Source organism: Penicillium daleae, assembly GCF_028827525.1.
Source record: "Penicillium daleae strain IBT 16125 chromosome Unknown utg000008l_segment0_segment0, whole genome shotgun sequence".
In the NCBI taxonomy this organism is placed as follows: Eukaryota; Fungi; Ascomycota; class Eurotiomycetes; order Eurotiales; family Aspergillaceae; genus Penicillium; species Penicillium daleae.
Window position 1 is genome coordinate 1,634,939 of NW_026623156.1, and position 14,685 is coordinate 1,649,623.

The following is a 14,685-nucleotide window of genomic DNA, read 5'->3' on the forward strand; positions in this document are numbered from 1 at the left end:
ACAAAGGAACAGCCAAAGCCAAAAAGCTCGGTCCAAGTCCGCCGAGGAGATAACAATCCAACTTCATCGATTGTTCTCAACCCGCCACACTCCACCTCGAAGACAATGAAACATGGTGTCTTGAGTACTATTTGAAAGAGCACCCCCAGTCGCTCGTGTTTATCCTGAGACATTCATCCCCTATTCCGACTCTATCCTCTCCCACCACCAGAATATACACCCCCCGGCATTTCAGAGCTCGAAGCACTTCTCAAAAATGACCGACGCAACAACCTCCAGCTCCCAGGCCACACCAGGCGACCCAAACATCTCCTGGCCAATCGAGCGTCTCGCAAACACCACCGAATCAGAATGGCACCCATCCTTCCTAACCCAGCGCCGATCCAGCAACGCCTCAAACGCAAGCTCTAGCGCAGCCTCCTCCTCGACAACACCACCCCTCGACCGATCAAACTACCCAAACGGCTCGAAGTCACTATCCGGCATCTCGCTCCGCGCCTTCTTACTAGGAGTCACTCTCGGCGCGACGACCATCCTCACACTCCTCCTTACTACAATCTCGCCAACCCCCTTCTGGCGCGTACCCTTCTTCATCGCCGCGCTGAGTCTGTTCCATTTCCTCGAGTACTACGTCACTGCGCGGTACAATACACGCTATGCATCTGTGGGCGCATTCCTGCTTACCTCGAATGGATGGGCGTATAACGTTGCGCACGGGTCTGCCGTTGTGGAGTGTATCGTGGCGCACTTCTTTTGGCCGGGGCCGAGTCGGGTGGGACGATTGGTTTCGTTCACAGAGCCGGTCTTTGGCACGTCGGTGTCTTTGTTACTGGTTCTTGGATTTGTTTTGACGGTCGTGGGCCAGGTTGTGAGAACGTTGGCCATGGCGCAGGCGGCGAATAATTTCAATCATCATGTGCAGTCGGAGCATCAGGAGGGTCATGTTTTGGTGAAGACGGGCTTGTATGCGTATCTTCGGCATCCGAGCTACTTTGGTTTCTTTTGGTGGGGGTTGGGGACGCAGTTGGTGCTGGGGAATGTGGTGTGTTTTGTTGGGTATACCCTCGTGTTGTGGAGGTTCTTTTCGACTCGGATTAAGCGTGAGTTTTCCTATGAACGTATTGATGTCTTGGAAATCTGTTTCAGAGTGCTGTTACTGACTGGCTGTCTGTCTTTTCAGGTGAAGAATCATTTTTGATTCAATTCTTCGGCGCTGAATATCTTCAGTACCGTCAGGATACCCCTGTTGGCATCCCATTGATCCGCTAAGCAAAGACATGGACGGCGTCATGTAGATATTGCTAGTTGATAAAAGTATCGTACATAGACAAGTGGGAAAAATAAAAAGCTTCGCATTATGTCGAATCGTTCAGGGGAGCATGGTCTGTAAGTTGTCACTGCGATTTGGACAGTAATGTCCTGGTATATAAAGTATAAACACAATCAACGCTCTTGTACAATCCTCCCACATCTCCTTCAACCCTCCATGTCACAACTTACTCTCCGGCGCAACAGCCCCCACAGCACCACTCATAAAAGGCCCACCCTCTTCCCCGTCCGGCCCCGCACCAGCACCAGGCTCAGCACCGAAAAGAACAAGCTCCCGACCACCACGGGTACTCCACCAGGTAACGCAGCAATGTGCCCGGTCCACATCCATCTCCCCGCCACTCAATGCCTCCCAGAATCGATCCACGCAGACATGGCGCATGCCCCGATCGGGAATTGCGTTGATGAGCTGCGCGGTGAGGGGGAGCCACTCTTTCAGATCGTCTACGCGGAGGAAGGAGAGGGAGTCGATTAGGGCGAGGATGAGCACGGCTTGGGCGGAGAGAGGTGGTTGATCGGGCGAGGAGCCGTTTTGAGTGGTTAGCGGGATGGGGGTGGTTGGACCGTTCAGTGCGCGGTCACGGACTACTTCGAGGAGAATTGATGGGAGGAGGGGCTGGCTGTTGGCGAGGGGGGATGGGGGAGCGGTGACTTGGATGACCGTTTTGAAGGCGAGGCGGAATTGTCTCGCAGATAGATTTTCGGGGAATACCTAAATGAATGTTAAACTTGAGGGCTTTCAACGCTTTCAGGGTAAAGTAACGTACTGCAAAGAGGTTCTCGATGTAGAAGGGGAGGTGCTTGGCGGCTAATTCGGCGTTGTGAGGAATAGCAAAGACAACGAGCACCAAGCTGTGAGCTGCCTCGAAAATCTCGAGCAGTAAACTGTTGGCGCCGGCTGCAAGGTATGGGAAAGCAGCCGCCAAGAGCAGCTCTTCGCTAGCCTCAGAGGTCAACACCAGTGGGAAATGCTCTGCCGTGTTCAAGAAGAACAGGTCTAAGCAACGTTCCACCGGGTGGGCCGGTATTTGGCCAATTTCACTAGGCTTAATGCTGCGCAAGAAATTCTCCGCTAAATCGGGGTATTGAGCGAGGATATCAATGGCTGCCAGGAACACGAAGTTCTGCTGGGAGGATCCCGTCTGGCCAGTTCGAGAAGAGATAAAGTATAGGTTGCGAAGGATATGAAGAGACTGCATGCAAAGATAGGGTGCACCTGAACAAGTATCCAAAGTCAGTCTGTGTCAGTTGAATGGGAGTCAAGGTGGACAAGAACATACTGCTGCCAGCAGCAAGAGCCGGATCATTGATCGTTCTCCCGAGCACGGCACGAAGAACGATAACCACCGAATACATGCAATTCCGCAGAATCGTCCACAGAGCCGGAATTGTAGTCTTCAAGGTCTCTGCATCCAAGAACTCCATCTCTTCCGCAACGTCAACCTCGGACAACTTATTTTGCCGCCACTGCACCATAAGAGTCCGCACGAAATCCGCCATATAGTCCACCGACTGCGCAACTAGCTTTGGATCCCGCACATTCTCCACGGCATGTGCAACCAGCCTGGACAGCGGGCCAAGCGCACCAACCAAAGGACGCCCAGCCACAGCTGTCACATAACCAAACGTCGCCGAGTTTGGTGCCCAGCGGAACTTCTTCCCCGGCGCCTCGACGACATCTTTGTCAATCGCGCCCAAAAAGTATCCCCCTTCCAAACCCTCGGGAGAATGGAAAACCGATCGCACCACGATAGGAAGCAAGCGATCATAATCCAGCTTACTCCTGTGCGCATCCGACAAAAGCTCAAACGTATAATTCAACACCATGGTGATACAATATCCGTCAATACCCGCCTCGGGATCTAATTCCTCCAAAGCCAATTGCGCCGCCGTCGTCAACGCAGACTCCAATTTCGTCCGAATATGCCACGGGAGACCCTGTCGATTCTGTCCCTCGAATCCGAGCAGGATCCCGCCGAGTAGGAGCATGTGTCTCCAGCGCGGGGACTTATCGTCCGCGCCCTCGGCAATCGCTTTGACCCATGCTTCGCGCTCGATACGGCGATTGCGGCCTGCGCCGTGCGGGATCTGGGCTTCTTCTATGGTATCGTTTTGCAGGATGGCGATGGCGGCGGTGTTGAACACGCTGAGGATCTTGCGACATGCGAATAGATCGACCGGGTGGTTCCATAGTGCTGGTGCAGAGAGGAGCTGCGAGGCGAGAAGACTCAGATTCAAGGGGTTGCCGAGAATAGATAAGAAGCTGGTCGCGGTGGGAAGGAGACTGGGCGAATGGTCGTCAACGTTAGCCGGCGATGTCGGTGGTCGGTGATACCCGAAACCATGCGTAGATGGTGTCACTTACCTAGAAGCGTCTTCGAAACTGGACGTTGACTGTAACGAGCGCAGAAGCGCGGCAAGTGAGCGTTCTGTTGCCATGTCTCACGGACCTAGATCGGACAGCAATGCCCACAGGTCTACATGGGAGGTTGTGAAAGTAGAAGGAGAGATGTGACCGCGGAGACCCCAGACCGTCATGGCTCATCCGCAGCCGAGGTCCGGTCCGGAGTTGTCAAACAGTGCAAACAAGCAGTGCCCATCGTCATTCCGAGCAACAGCAGGAGCCCAAATCCGATAGGAGACGGGCATCCACTACAAGCTCGAAGCAACAAACAACCCACATCGAGGGCCCCTTAACCCGCATTTTACCTGATGATGCTCTAATATTCCTTATCTACATTTAAGCTGCACTAGCACAGCAGCATCTCCCCCATGGCCAATAACCGGGTCCCCATCAACTATGAAACGCCCCGGTTTCCCTCGTTGTACAATCCACTCCCATTTCACCACAAAGAGGCGTATTACCTCTACTACACGTCGGATATCTGGCGCTTCACGATCTACTGGACACTACTCTTCTATGGCGCGACACACCTCACCGTCGCCGGATGCGCGGTTCTAACGCACTGCCGGAATTGGAGCGTTATATGGCTTGTCCCGTTGTTGTATAGTGTGGTTGCGGGGCTGGAAGGGCTGTTGGCTGGGAGTATTGTCGGGCTTGTGTGAGTATCATAGGACGTGAGACTTGTTTGGTCTATTCTGGTTTGTTTTAGGGTCGTGGTTTGCTGACTATCGGGTGGCTAGACTTGGGGCTGTGTATCAAGCAGGCAATTTTAGAATGTCGACTTTCTTGCCCATGATTTGGGGCGGTGTCAATGTGATGGTTCTCATTGTCACGAGTTATCCAATGCAGGGGGGTCTTTGAAAAGACATCGAAAGCATCGACTACACATCTTGATTCCAGATTCATTGCGTACGGCCTTTCGTCCAGGCTGACTGACACGGGTCCGACAAAATACTCACCAGCACCAGCACCGAACAGCCTATTCATCCGACTCGGGAAATTGATCATATTCTCCGTCGTATAATACACGAAAAAATTGATATTCGCATAAGAGCGCCGGCCCCAAAATCATAATGACTATCGCATGCTTATATGTCCGTTACGCCGGCCCCGCGATTCCAGATTTGCCATGCACATATAGAATGCAAACCCATCACCATTTCCCTTTTTCTCATTCTCATCGCCGACCGCCATCAGGCATCCCACCCTGCAAACCAGGCAACCCGCCAAATCCAGGTGGCATGTTCATGTTCGGGGGCATCGGGAATCCCTGCGACGCGAGTTGTTTCTGTAACTGCGCCAGGTCCATATTCATAGGTGGGGCGCCGCCCATGCCTGGAAGCATGGGGAACCCCGGAATTGGCTGGTTTGGTGGAGGGAGGGATTGCGGTGGAGGAGCTTGAGAGGACATGATGGCGGCCAACCGGCCAGGGTCCATACCGCCCATGCCTGGGAGCCCCGGTGGAGGAGGCGGTTGAGCACCACCGATGCCAGGAAGGAATCCTGCACCGTCAGACTGGGGAGTGCCACCCGCTTGAATGCCCGGCAACATGGGTGCACCAGGGCGGCGCTGATCGACCAGACTCTCGTCCTCGTCCTGCATTTCTTGCTCCTCTTCCTCGCGCATCTGCCTTCGGCCGAATCCGCGGCTCCAGGTGCCCTGGGCTTCGGCTGCCTCCTCGCCGATGTGGAATCGGTCTTTTATGTAACTAGTCTCGCCGGGTCTAGCCCGAGACCAGAATCGAGTGAAATTATCCTTGGATCCAGATGCAAGAATGTGGCCTAGTGGATGCCAGTCCAAAGACCAGATCGTAGCGCCGTGAGCGTATTGCACGCGATGTGCTGGGAAAATTACCTGCGGGGGTGTATTGGCCGGGTCTGGGCTGTCGTATGGTGCCACTGTCGGGACATGGCCGGATGGCAGATTAGGTTCGTCGAGCAGGTAGTGATATAGAGAGCCATCCTCGGCTCCGGTAGAGATCAAGTTGCTGTGGATGGGATGCCATGTCAAGGACGACACGGGCTTCTCGTGTCCACGTAGAATGCAAATATCCCGCATCATGCGCAAATCGAATACCCGCGCGGTTTGATCCCGCGACGAAGTGGCAAGCAGGTTATTGTTCACGCGGGAGAATCGCGTCGAGGTGACGGTGTTTTTGTGACTGTGGAGTGTAGTCAGACACCTGGCTGTCCGAGGATCCCAGAATTTCACCTGGTGATCCTTTGAGCCCGAGACCAGCAGTCCCTTCGTCGGGTGCCAATCGCAGGATTTGACGTCCCAGTTGTGGCCGGAGAGAACGGTGTCGCAGGTTCGGGATGTGAAATCGAAGATCTTGAGGGTAGTGTCGTCGGAGGCGGAGAGGAATTTGGTATCAGTGGGTGCCCAGGCCAAGTCCCGGACTGCATCGTGATGTGCGTCGTCGATGGTTTCGACGTTGTTGAAGTTTGGTCGCCAGTATTTGATGTCGCCTCTTTGTCCGCCCGAAATTAACCATTCGTGGCTATGAGACCAGGCGATAGATGTGACGCCAGCCTGAACTTGGTCGTAATGCGCCTGTTGTCACGACGATTAGCTTTTCCAGATTCAAAAGTCATCCCGGCCGTCTGCTTCGTTGTCTCACGCACATCCATCACCGTCTCAAAATTAAACGCCGTCCCGTTCCAAAGCATAAACTCTCCCGTGTGCCCGCCCGTCAGCAACCGTCTGCCTTCGGGCGTCCACCGTACCACCACGATAGGTTTCTTCGACTTTCCAATCGACTGATGTAAATGTCGGACGGGTATCGTGTCTGCCGCGGAATAGGTTCGCGCCATCGGTGGAAGCATCTGTAGCGCAACAACGCGAGCAGCGTCAGTCTTTGTCACGAGAATCCAGCCAGCGCCAGGTCAAGGCACATTTCTCACGCGACACACTCACATCTACCGTGAAGCTCGCACTGGGGCGCTCCATCTCCATGCGGTGCTCACCGCGGTATCGAGGTCGTCGCGTCCGCATCCATTGTACCATCGACGAGCCATAGTCCGTCACCAATCCTGTGAGCACATTGAAGTCAGTCGCGGCCGTCGCATCGGGCGGAATACCCTCAGAGAGAGTTGAGATTAGCAGGGCATCATCGTAGACATACTCGGCCGACGAGGCCCGACGGGACCATCGAAGTTCTTTGCAAACCTCCCTGGGCCGTCGCCCCCATGTTCCTCGTAATAGGCCATTGAGGGAGCTATTTTTCTTGGGAATGTTTCGGTCGCCAGGTGGGGTTGGGAGGGGAGGGGACAAGCTGCACAATCAATGCATGAATGGAAAAAGAAGGAATCCGAGCGTTTAGCGTTTCGAAAGCAGCATTCACGGGCGCATTATCATTGGAGAATGATGAAAGCGTTGGGAGGATTCTGGTCGGGGCTTTGCAGGGTCGGGAGGGCCTTGAGGAGCTGCCGGAGGCGGTGATTGGGCCGTTTGGCACTTGGCTGGACCTGGTCCTTTATCTGCTGGCCTGGTTATGCTGGGACTTGCTCGAGTACCCTCCTACTTTCTTTCCCTCTCTAGGCTTATGGCGAACCCGATTATATCATAGCTTGGTTGAAACTGGGTTTATGGGGACATTCTCTCTCCTCTTCTCTACTATGTTGATCGCAAACTAAGAGCGTTGCATCGACTTGCTTCTAGGACTTTGGTGCTTGGCGCATTGCTCTTGCTCCCGGTTCGCCCGCTAGAGCCTCGAACTAGCTTTCCCCTCCGTCGAGCTTGGATCTTGGCCACTCTCGTCAGCTTTTCCTCTTAAACCAATTTTCCAAAACAGCTCTTGTCCCGAGTCTCATCGAGGTGTTGACCATGGCCTCGCAGACAGAGGCCGTGACCACTGCCCATGAGCACTCCGGTGCTCGGGGAATCGGCATCACCGAGAACGAACCCGACGCCTCGGCGTCTGCTCCTGCGCCCGCCGCGCAGATTGGCAAGAAACGTCATAGCAAGTACCGCCATGTCGCAGCTTACCATGCACAGCTGCGACACTCGAGTCTCAGTCGCGATGCGGAGGTGACGCCCAGCTTTCTTGGATTCAGGAATCTGATGGTTCTGGTGCTTGGTAGGCATTGATGCTCCCTCCCCATGGTGAGTCGGATTTTAACATGTGATAACTGATACGACGGGGCAGTCGCCATGAATCTTCGATTGATCATTGAAAATTTTATGAAAGTGCGTTTTCGCTAAAGAGTGTTCCAAAAGTACTCACATGTCAAGCGACTGCTAACTGTGTAAATCTATATAGTACGGCGTGCTGATCTGCATCAAATGCCATGACTATCGCAAGCAGGACCTTGTGCTGGGATCGATCCTGTTTGCCCTGGTACCATGCCACCTTTTCCTGGCCTATGCGATCGAGCTCTCTGCAGCAGGTGCCGCAAAGCAGACCGTTGGCCACCAGAAGAAGACTGCCGAAGAGAAGGAGCGTGATCAGCAGGTCTTCCGCTCTACCTGGCGCTATACGGCTCTGCTGCACACCTTGAACGCGACCATATGCCTAGCTCTCACCAGCTTCGTAGTATACTTTTATATCCACCACCCGGGCATTGGAACACTTTGTCAACTACACGCCATTATCGTGTGGCTCAAGAACTGCTCCTACGCCTTCACCAACCGTGATCTCCGCCTCGCCTTCCTCAATCCCTCTGCTGACCCCGGTCTGCCCGAAATCTACGCGACATGCCCTTACCCCCGGAACGTGACCCTCAGGAACCTGGCGTATTTCTGGATGGCTCCAACACTAGTCTACCAACCGGTCTACCCCCGTACCGCGTCAATCCGCTGGTCCTTTGTCGCAAAGCGATTGGCGGAATTCGTCGGACTAGCAGTATTCATTTGGCTTCTCTCAGCACAATATGCCGCCCCCGTACTGCGCAACTCTATTGACAAAATCGCCGTCATGGATATTGCGTCTATCCTGGAGCGCGTCATGAAACTCTCCACCATCTCGCTGATCATCTGGCTGGCTGGATTCTTCGCCCTCTTCCAGGCTCTGCTGAATGCCCTGGCGGAAGTGATGCAGTTCGGAGACCGTGAGTTTTACACCGATTGGTGGAATAGCTCTAGTCTGGGAGTGTACTGGCGGTCGTGGAACCGGCCAGTCTACCTGTTCATGAAGCGACATGTGTACTCGCCGCTCGTCGGTCGAGGCTGGAGTCCTCTTGCTGCGAGTGGGATGGTGTTTTCACTGTCTGCCATTCTGCACGAAATGCTGGTGGGCATTCCCACCCATAACTTTATTGGTAAGTCTCTTTTCCATTGTTTTCCCTTCGCCATTGGAATTGTGCCGCTTGGATCATAGACTGACTGGGCTCAACTCAGGGGTTGCTTTCTTCGGCATGATGTTCCAATTGCCCCTCATCGCTCTGACGGCACCGCTGGAGAAGATGCGTGGCCCTCAGGGCAGGACGATCGGCAATTGCATCTTCTGGGTGAGTTTCTGTCTGGTTGGACAGCCATTAGGAGCGCTGTTGTACTTTTTGCCTGGCAGGCCAAGTACGGGAGTGTTAGTCGAATGTGAGTTTGAGTCGTGTGGTGGGCCTTGTCCTGGTCGGTACCCGTCACAAGCAACAAGAGAACGGGGAGAGTTCAGGGCAGGAGTGTCAGAGTCGGACAATGTTGATGTGGAGGGCGGCATAAATGTTGATAAATTTGAGCTTTGCATTTATCGTTCATCTGTTCTTCTTTATTTGAACGTATTTCGAGAACCGGGTTTCGGGGAGAATTCTTCCAGAAACAAGCTGAATATTGCCAAGCGGACCACCTTCCGTGATATATACTCCGTTCTCCCAGATCCTCGGGAGCACGTTGCGCCGAAGGGGCCTCAAAATTGTCGTGACATCCAGATGCTCGTATTGTCCCGAATAACGCGAAGATGGATATTCGAAAGATCTCTTAGCGTCCACTTGAAATGCGGGGACTACGGTCAAGATGTCAATTTTGGTTATATTCTACTGAAAAGGTGACCACAAAGCCCCGTTTAGAGCAATCATGGACAGTCGAAAAGGACACGTAAAAAGTCAGCCAATTGCAATCAATTCCCCCGCAAAAGGTCCATCCCCCATGTGAATCCAATTTTCTAAACAATTCCATACGTCGATCATGAATAGTAATCAATAAATAATGTATTCCGTCCGTAGCTTGCATCGAATCGAATGGCAGGGTAAGGAACTCGCGTATGTCTGGGTGGCTCGGATGGATTCATTTCCCCGGCCGGACCAGATCGTCTCCGGATCCACGACATAACACGTTCCCCCTTGCCACTATAAAGGGTAGTGGAACGCGCCATCACAGGGCATTATTTGCCAATTTCTTATCCAACCTATTACAAGACAATCTTTATTCACTGTCATCATGGTCCAGATCACTCTCCCTGAGAACTACGGGTGAGTATCATTTACCCCTGTCATCTAGTCATCCACGTCATCCAGTCATCCAGTCATCCAGTCATCCAATGATCCTGTCCTGCAGGTACCCTCAGGCCAGCGAGCTAGGAACCAGGGCTGGAGCTAGTTATGGGCCTTGTTCATTGTCATTCCTAAAACATTCCATACTGACACCCCCTCCAGCGCGGCCGTTGCTGTCGCCCTTGGCGTCATTCCCGTCCTGGGCTTCATCCACGGCTGCATCACCACCGGCCTGCGCAAAGCCGCCAAGGTCCCCTACCCGCACTGCTATGCCACCGTCGAGCAATGCAAGGAGAACGTAAGTAGTCCTGACCACCTAATCTCATTTCAATCGCGATGATCCTCTCCAATAAACTAACCAATTCATCCTTGTCGGCTTTTCACAGGCCAAGGCTGAGCAATTCAACTGCGCCCAGCGCGCCCACTCCAACTTCCTCGAGAACGCCCCCCAGACCATGCTGTTCACCCTCGTTGCGGGCCTGAAGTATCCCCAGCTGGCGGCGGGCATTAGTGCCGCTTGGGTGGTGCTGCGCGCGCTGTTCCTGTACGGGTATATCTACTCGGGCAAGCCACAGGGTAAGGGCCGGATGTTGGGTGGGTTCTTCTGGCTTGCGCAGGGTGCGCTGTGGGGATTGAGTGTGTTTGGTGTGGCCCGGGATTTGATCTCTTACTAGAGGATGATCTCCTCTCTAGCGTATCTGTATCTGTATCTGTATCTTGAGATTGGGTGTGATTCTGGTACTTAATGAAAGCTCTTATTTACGAGTAACTTCTGTGACGCGACCATTAGCCACACCGTTCGGGGTGTGGCTGATGCTCCACTGTGGCGCGGCCAAAAAAAGTTCCCGCCGTCGAGGTTGCGAAGTGCCTAACCTTCGCATTGACTTGGCTGGAGAATTGAGATCAATTGAAGACTTTAGCTGTGTATCTCTGATTATAGCGATTGCTACTGGACGACACCAGCACTCTCATTCCCAACCGCATTCACCGGCCCAAGTCTATCAACCTCCTCTCGACTATCTTCCCTCCCCGCCAACCCCGCCATCATGTCGTCCAAGTCGCAATTGCCCTACAGCGTTCGCGGCAAAAGTCACCCCAACCCTCTGGCCCGCCGACTCTTTGAAGTCGCCGAAGCCAAGAAGAGCAACGTCACCGTCTCCGCCGACGTGACCACCACCAAAGAGCTCCTAGACCTGGCCGACCGTACGTCCACCACAGAAGGCCTACTACTACCCACGACACCCCCCAATTCCTGACTAACACCGCATCTCCCCAACAGGCCTGGGCCCTCACATCGCCGTGATCAAAACCCACATCGACATCCTGTCCGACTTCAGCGAAGACACAATCACAGGCCTCAAAGCCCTCGCCACCAAACACAACTTCCTCATCTTCGAAGACCGCAAATTCATCGACATCGGCAACACAGTCCAAAAGCAATACCACAACGGCACCCTCCGCATCTCTGAATGGTCCCACATCATCAACTGCTCCGTCCTCCCCGGTGAAGGCATCGTCGAAGCCCTCGCCCAAACCGCCCAAGCCCCAGACTTCCCCTACGGCAGTGACCGCGGCCTCCTCATCCTCGCCGAGATGACCTCCAAGGGCTCGCTCGCTACCGGCGCGTATACGTCTGCCTCGGTGGACTATGCGCGCAAGTACCACAGCTTTGTGCTGGGCTTTGTGGCGACGCGTGCGCTGGGCGAGGTCGAGAGTAGTGTGGCTCCTGCCGAGGGCGAGGACTTTGTTGTTTTCACGACTGGTGTCAATCTTTCATCGAAGGGGGATAAGCTTGGACAGCAGTATCAGACGCCGCAGTCGGCCATTGGTCGGGGTGCGGACTTTATTATTGCTGGACGGGGCATCTATGCTGCGCCTGATCCGGTTGAGGCCGCGAAGCAGTATCAGCAGCAAGGGTGGGAGGCGTATCTCGCGCGTGTGGGTGGTCAGTAGATTATGACCTCGGTAGGAGATTTGAGTCGCTGGAACTTGATTCCGTTTGATTTTAAAAGTATAGAATTGATTATGAACTATATCCTCTGATTCTGAGGCATCCATGGATGTCGGTCTATATAATCACGTGATATGACAAGCCCAATAGATCGGCAATTATGTCCAACTTTCTTCCATCTACATTTTCCAGAATCCAGTAAACAAATGTCCAGAGTGTCTTCCAGCCTGGGCACTCAAATATAGGCGCCAAGACCTAATCTCCCCAAGAACCATGCCAAGACTTTCCACTCTCCATTTCCCTCCGGACTCTGCCTGGCACCAATCCGATTGACCTCACTAACCCAGCGCTGGCCTTTAAGATGCGACCCTGAAAGACATCACTAACCAATTCCACTCCTAGCTTACTCGACCAACCAGCATCAATGCAGACTTGGTCCCTGCCAAGCCGGTAGCGCGTGGGGCGGAGATTGCACGCACCGAGAAGCGAGGACTCTTTCAGCCTCATTTGAACGGTTTAATCGATCGGGGCTTCGATTAGGGGATCTCCGATGGTTGAAATCAGTTGAAATCGAGGGTCTGTGGGTATCATTGGCTGATATAGTAAGTTTCTTAGTTGAGTTGGAAGCGAGAGTCTAGTTTATAAAAACGGTCGGTGGTTCCTCTACTACTGTATATCGAATATCCTGTTTCTTCCTCAGCCGGTGTTCACACCTTCCACTACTTCCATTGTAACTGGAAGCTCCGCTCCAATCAACCGCGAAAATGGCCACCATCGCAGTCGCAGTCAACAGGGCCTCATGGACCTTCCACAACTACGGCCCCCTCACAACAACATTCACACCCGCCCCAACCTGCTCCGGCACATCCCACATTAATCTCGGAACTATCGACGACGGCTTCCCCTACATTGTGCACAGCGTCCAATGCGAGACAACGACCTGGCCAGACTGTGAGCCCCCGTCGACAATTACCCCCATGCCGACAGCCGCTCCAAGCGACGCTGATGACGATCCGTGGACTTCTTCCGTTGGACACTATTACTCGCCTGGTTTGTATTGTCCGTCCGGCTGGGAGACCGTTGGCCTTGCGGGACGGGACGGGGATAAATCCTATACGACGTCTGGAGTGATGAGTTACGGGACGAGTCACTGGTTTCCGGATTTTGATTATATGCCTACTTTGTTGGCGAAGAGTTTGAGGCCTAGTGAGACGGTGGCGATGTGTTGTCCTAGGTATGTTTGGTGGAGAGTGTCGTGATTCACGATACATTATTCACCCATTCTACAACTCTACATACATTCCAAGTTAAATATAATACTAATCCATATCCCAGTGGCTACACAGCTGATCCCCTCGGCGGCTGCTTCCAGACAGTCCCCTCCTACAAACCCACAGTAGTCTGCGATGTCTACGACCACTCTTATCGGGCTGTGAGTAAATCAACATCAACTTACACCACGGATGGCACCACGATCTAGGAGGTTGTTCCCAGTACTACGACTATCCATAGCTATACGACGCACTCGGAGACGTGGATTGGGGATGAGTTTGCGGGCTTTGCGGACTTTTACACGCCTCTCCTGCTTGTTGATGCGATTACGCTGATTCATCATGAGTCTGATGTTGCTGCTACCGGGAATGGGGGTACAACTACAGCTATAGGAACAACCACAGGCGGTTCCGTAGTGGCAACGGGGACGGGGAAGTCTACAGGTACGGCTGCTTCGACTTCAAATGCTGGTGTGAGGTTGGCGCCGCGGGGATCAAGCTGGAGTGGATTTGGTGCTGTATTGAGTGTTTCTCTGGCTGCTACGGCGCTTGGGGCTGCTATTATTTTGCCTATCTAAGTTGCTGTGCTTGTTTTGTGTTCAGTGGGCTAGCTCTCTTTGTTGTGTTGGTGTTTAGGGGCGGTGGATTCTATATTGCCAGAAGATCTGTATTTTAGAATAGTGTCGCTCACTAGGGCTAAATTTAGGATACATAGCGTAATAATCTCTATTTCAGAAGAGTGTAATCGATAGTCAACCGAATGATCCAGTTTGACCGGGTGCTACCGTATAACCTCGCTTGAGAACTAGAACGCTACTCTAATTTCAAGACGGAGGGCAGCTCGGTTTGGCATCTATCTGTAAAGCACTATGTGCCCGATGTGGAAGGTCTTAATCCATGACAGATTAATCTATTGGATGGGAGCATCTTGATTGGAGTTGGGGGATACGAGCGTTGGACGATGCACAATATGATCGCGGACGAGTTCCGCGATTTGGAGAAGGAAGAATAGGGTTTGGACGTTGATCTCGGGGCTTGGGGCACGAGTGTGAAAAGTATAAATGGCCGTCACCGGGACACAACAGAAAGCTTGCTCGTGAATTGGCGATCAATCCATGCTCTTGTGTTTTCCGCATCAACGAGTACAGAATATAGAATGGAGCAGCCCAACCGTAGTAATGAATCTAATGATAATCGTGCCATACGGTACTTTGGACCAAGTCAGCAGGTGATAGGATTCCATCCGAGAGATAGCAATAAACTTATCAGATAATTGACGGACCCTCCTTATACTCCTTCTCTCCGAG

General features: G+C 53.1%; 8 protein-coding genes across 8 annotated transcripts; 6 read left to right on the plus strand and 2 right to left on the minus strand.

Annotated features, from left to right (window-relative positions):
* Positions 1-256: 256 nt before the first annotated feature.
* N7458_009226 (protein-S-isoprenylcysteine carboxyl O-methyltransferase) lies at positions 257-1,269 on the plus strand (the record flags this gene model as incomplete). Its single annotated transcript, XM_056912608.1, has 2 exons — positions 257-1,100; positions 1,181-1,269. 2 exons carry the CDS (start codon positions 257-259, stop codon positions 1,267-1,269), a joined length of 933 nt encoding a protein of 310 aa, XP_056761457.1.
* An 86-nt stretch (positions 1,270-1,355) lies between these two features.
* Positions 1,356-3,768, minus strand: pex8 (putative peroxisomal membrane protein Pex17; the record flags this gene model as incomplete). The annotated part of the gene is made up of 5 exons (XM_056912609.1): positions 1,356-1,384; positions 1,501-2,041; positions 2,097-2,545; positions 2,610-3,613; positions 3,695-3,768. 5 exons carry the CDS (start codon positions 3,766-3,768, stop codon positions 1,356-1,358), a joined length of 2,097 nt encoding a protein of 698 aa, XP_056761458.1.
* A 333-nt stretch (positions 3,769-4,101) lies between these two features.
* Positions 4,102-4,594, plus strand: N7458_009228 (uncharacterized protein; the record flags this gene model as incomplete). Its single annotated transcript, XM_056912610.1, has 2 exons — positions 4,102-4,391; positions 4,474-4,594. 2 exons carry the CDS (start codon positions 4,102-4,104, stop codon positions 4,592-4,594), a joined length of 411 nt encoding a protein of 136 aa, XP_056761459.1.
* Positions 4,595-4,910: 316 nt separating this feature from the next.
* N7458_009229 (WD40 repeat domain-containing protein) lies at positions 4,911-6,943 on the minus strand (the record flags this gene model as incomplete). The annotated part of the gene is made up of 4 exons (XM_056912611.1): positions 4,911-6,287; positions 6,359-6,559; positions 6,651-6,766; positions 6,859-6,943. The coding sequence occupies 4 exons, from the start codon at positions 6,941-6,943 to the stop codon at positions 4,911-4,913; spliced, it is 1,779 nt and encodes a 592-aa protein (XP_056761460.1).
* A 616-nt stretch (positions 6,944-7,559) lies between these two features.
* N7458_009230 (putative diacylglycerol O-acyltransferase (DgaT)) lies at positions 7,560-9,270 on the plus strand (the record flags this gene model as incomplete). The annotated part of the gene is made up of 5 exons (XM_056912612.1): positions 7,560-7,812; positions 7,882-7,922; positions 7,996-8,992; positions 9,072-9,181; positions 9,241-9,270. The coding sequence occupies 5 exons, from the start codon at positions 7,560-7,562 to the stop codon at positions 9,268-9,270; spliced, it is 1,431 nt and encodes a 476-aa protein (XP_056761461.1).
* An 833-nt stretch (positions 9,271-10,103) lies between these two features.
* On the plus strand, positions 10,104-10,830 carry N7458_009231 (MAPEG family protein; the record flags this gene model as incomplete). Its single annotated transcript, XM_056912613.1, has 3 exons — positions 10,104-10,135; positions 10,319-10,454; positions 10,543-10,830. The coding sequence occupies 3 exons, from the start codon at positions 10,104-10,106 to the stop codon at positions 10,828-10,830; spliced, it is 456 nt and encodes a 151-aa protein (XP_056761462.1).
* Positions 10,831-11,202: 372 nt separating this feature from the next.
* On the plus strand, positions 11,203-12,109 carry pyrG (orotidine-5'-phosphate decarboxylase pyrG; the record flags this gene model as incomplete). The annotated part of the gene is made up of 2 exons (XM_056912614.1): positions 11,203-11,359; positions 11,436-12,109. The coding sequence occupies 2 exons, from the start codon at positions 11,203-11,205 to the stop codon at positions 12,107-12,109; spliced, it is 831 nt and encodes a 276-aa protein (XP_056761463.1).
* A 762-nt stretch (positions 12,110-12,871) lies between these two features.
* On the plus strand, positions 12,872-13,956 carry N7458_009233 (uncharacterized protein; the record flags this gene model as incomplete). Its single annotated transcript, XM_056912615.1, has 3 exons — positions 12,872-13,341; positions 13,443-13,539; positions 13,588-13,956. The coding sequence occupies 3 exons, from the start codon at positions 12,872-12,874 to the stop codon at positions 13,954-13,956; spliced, it is 936 nt and encodes a 311-aa protein (XP_056761464.1).
* Between the last annotated feature and the right edge of the window lie 729 nt (positions 13,957-14,685).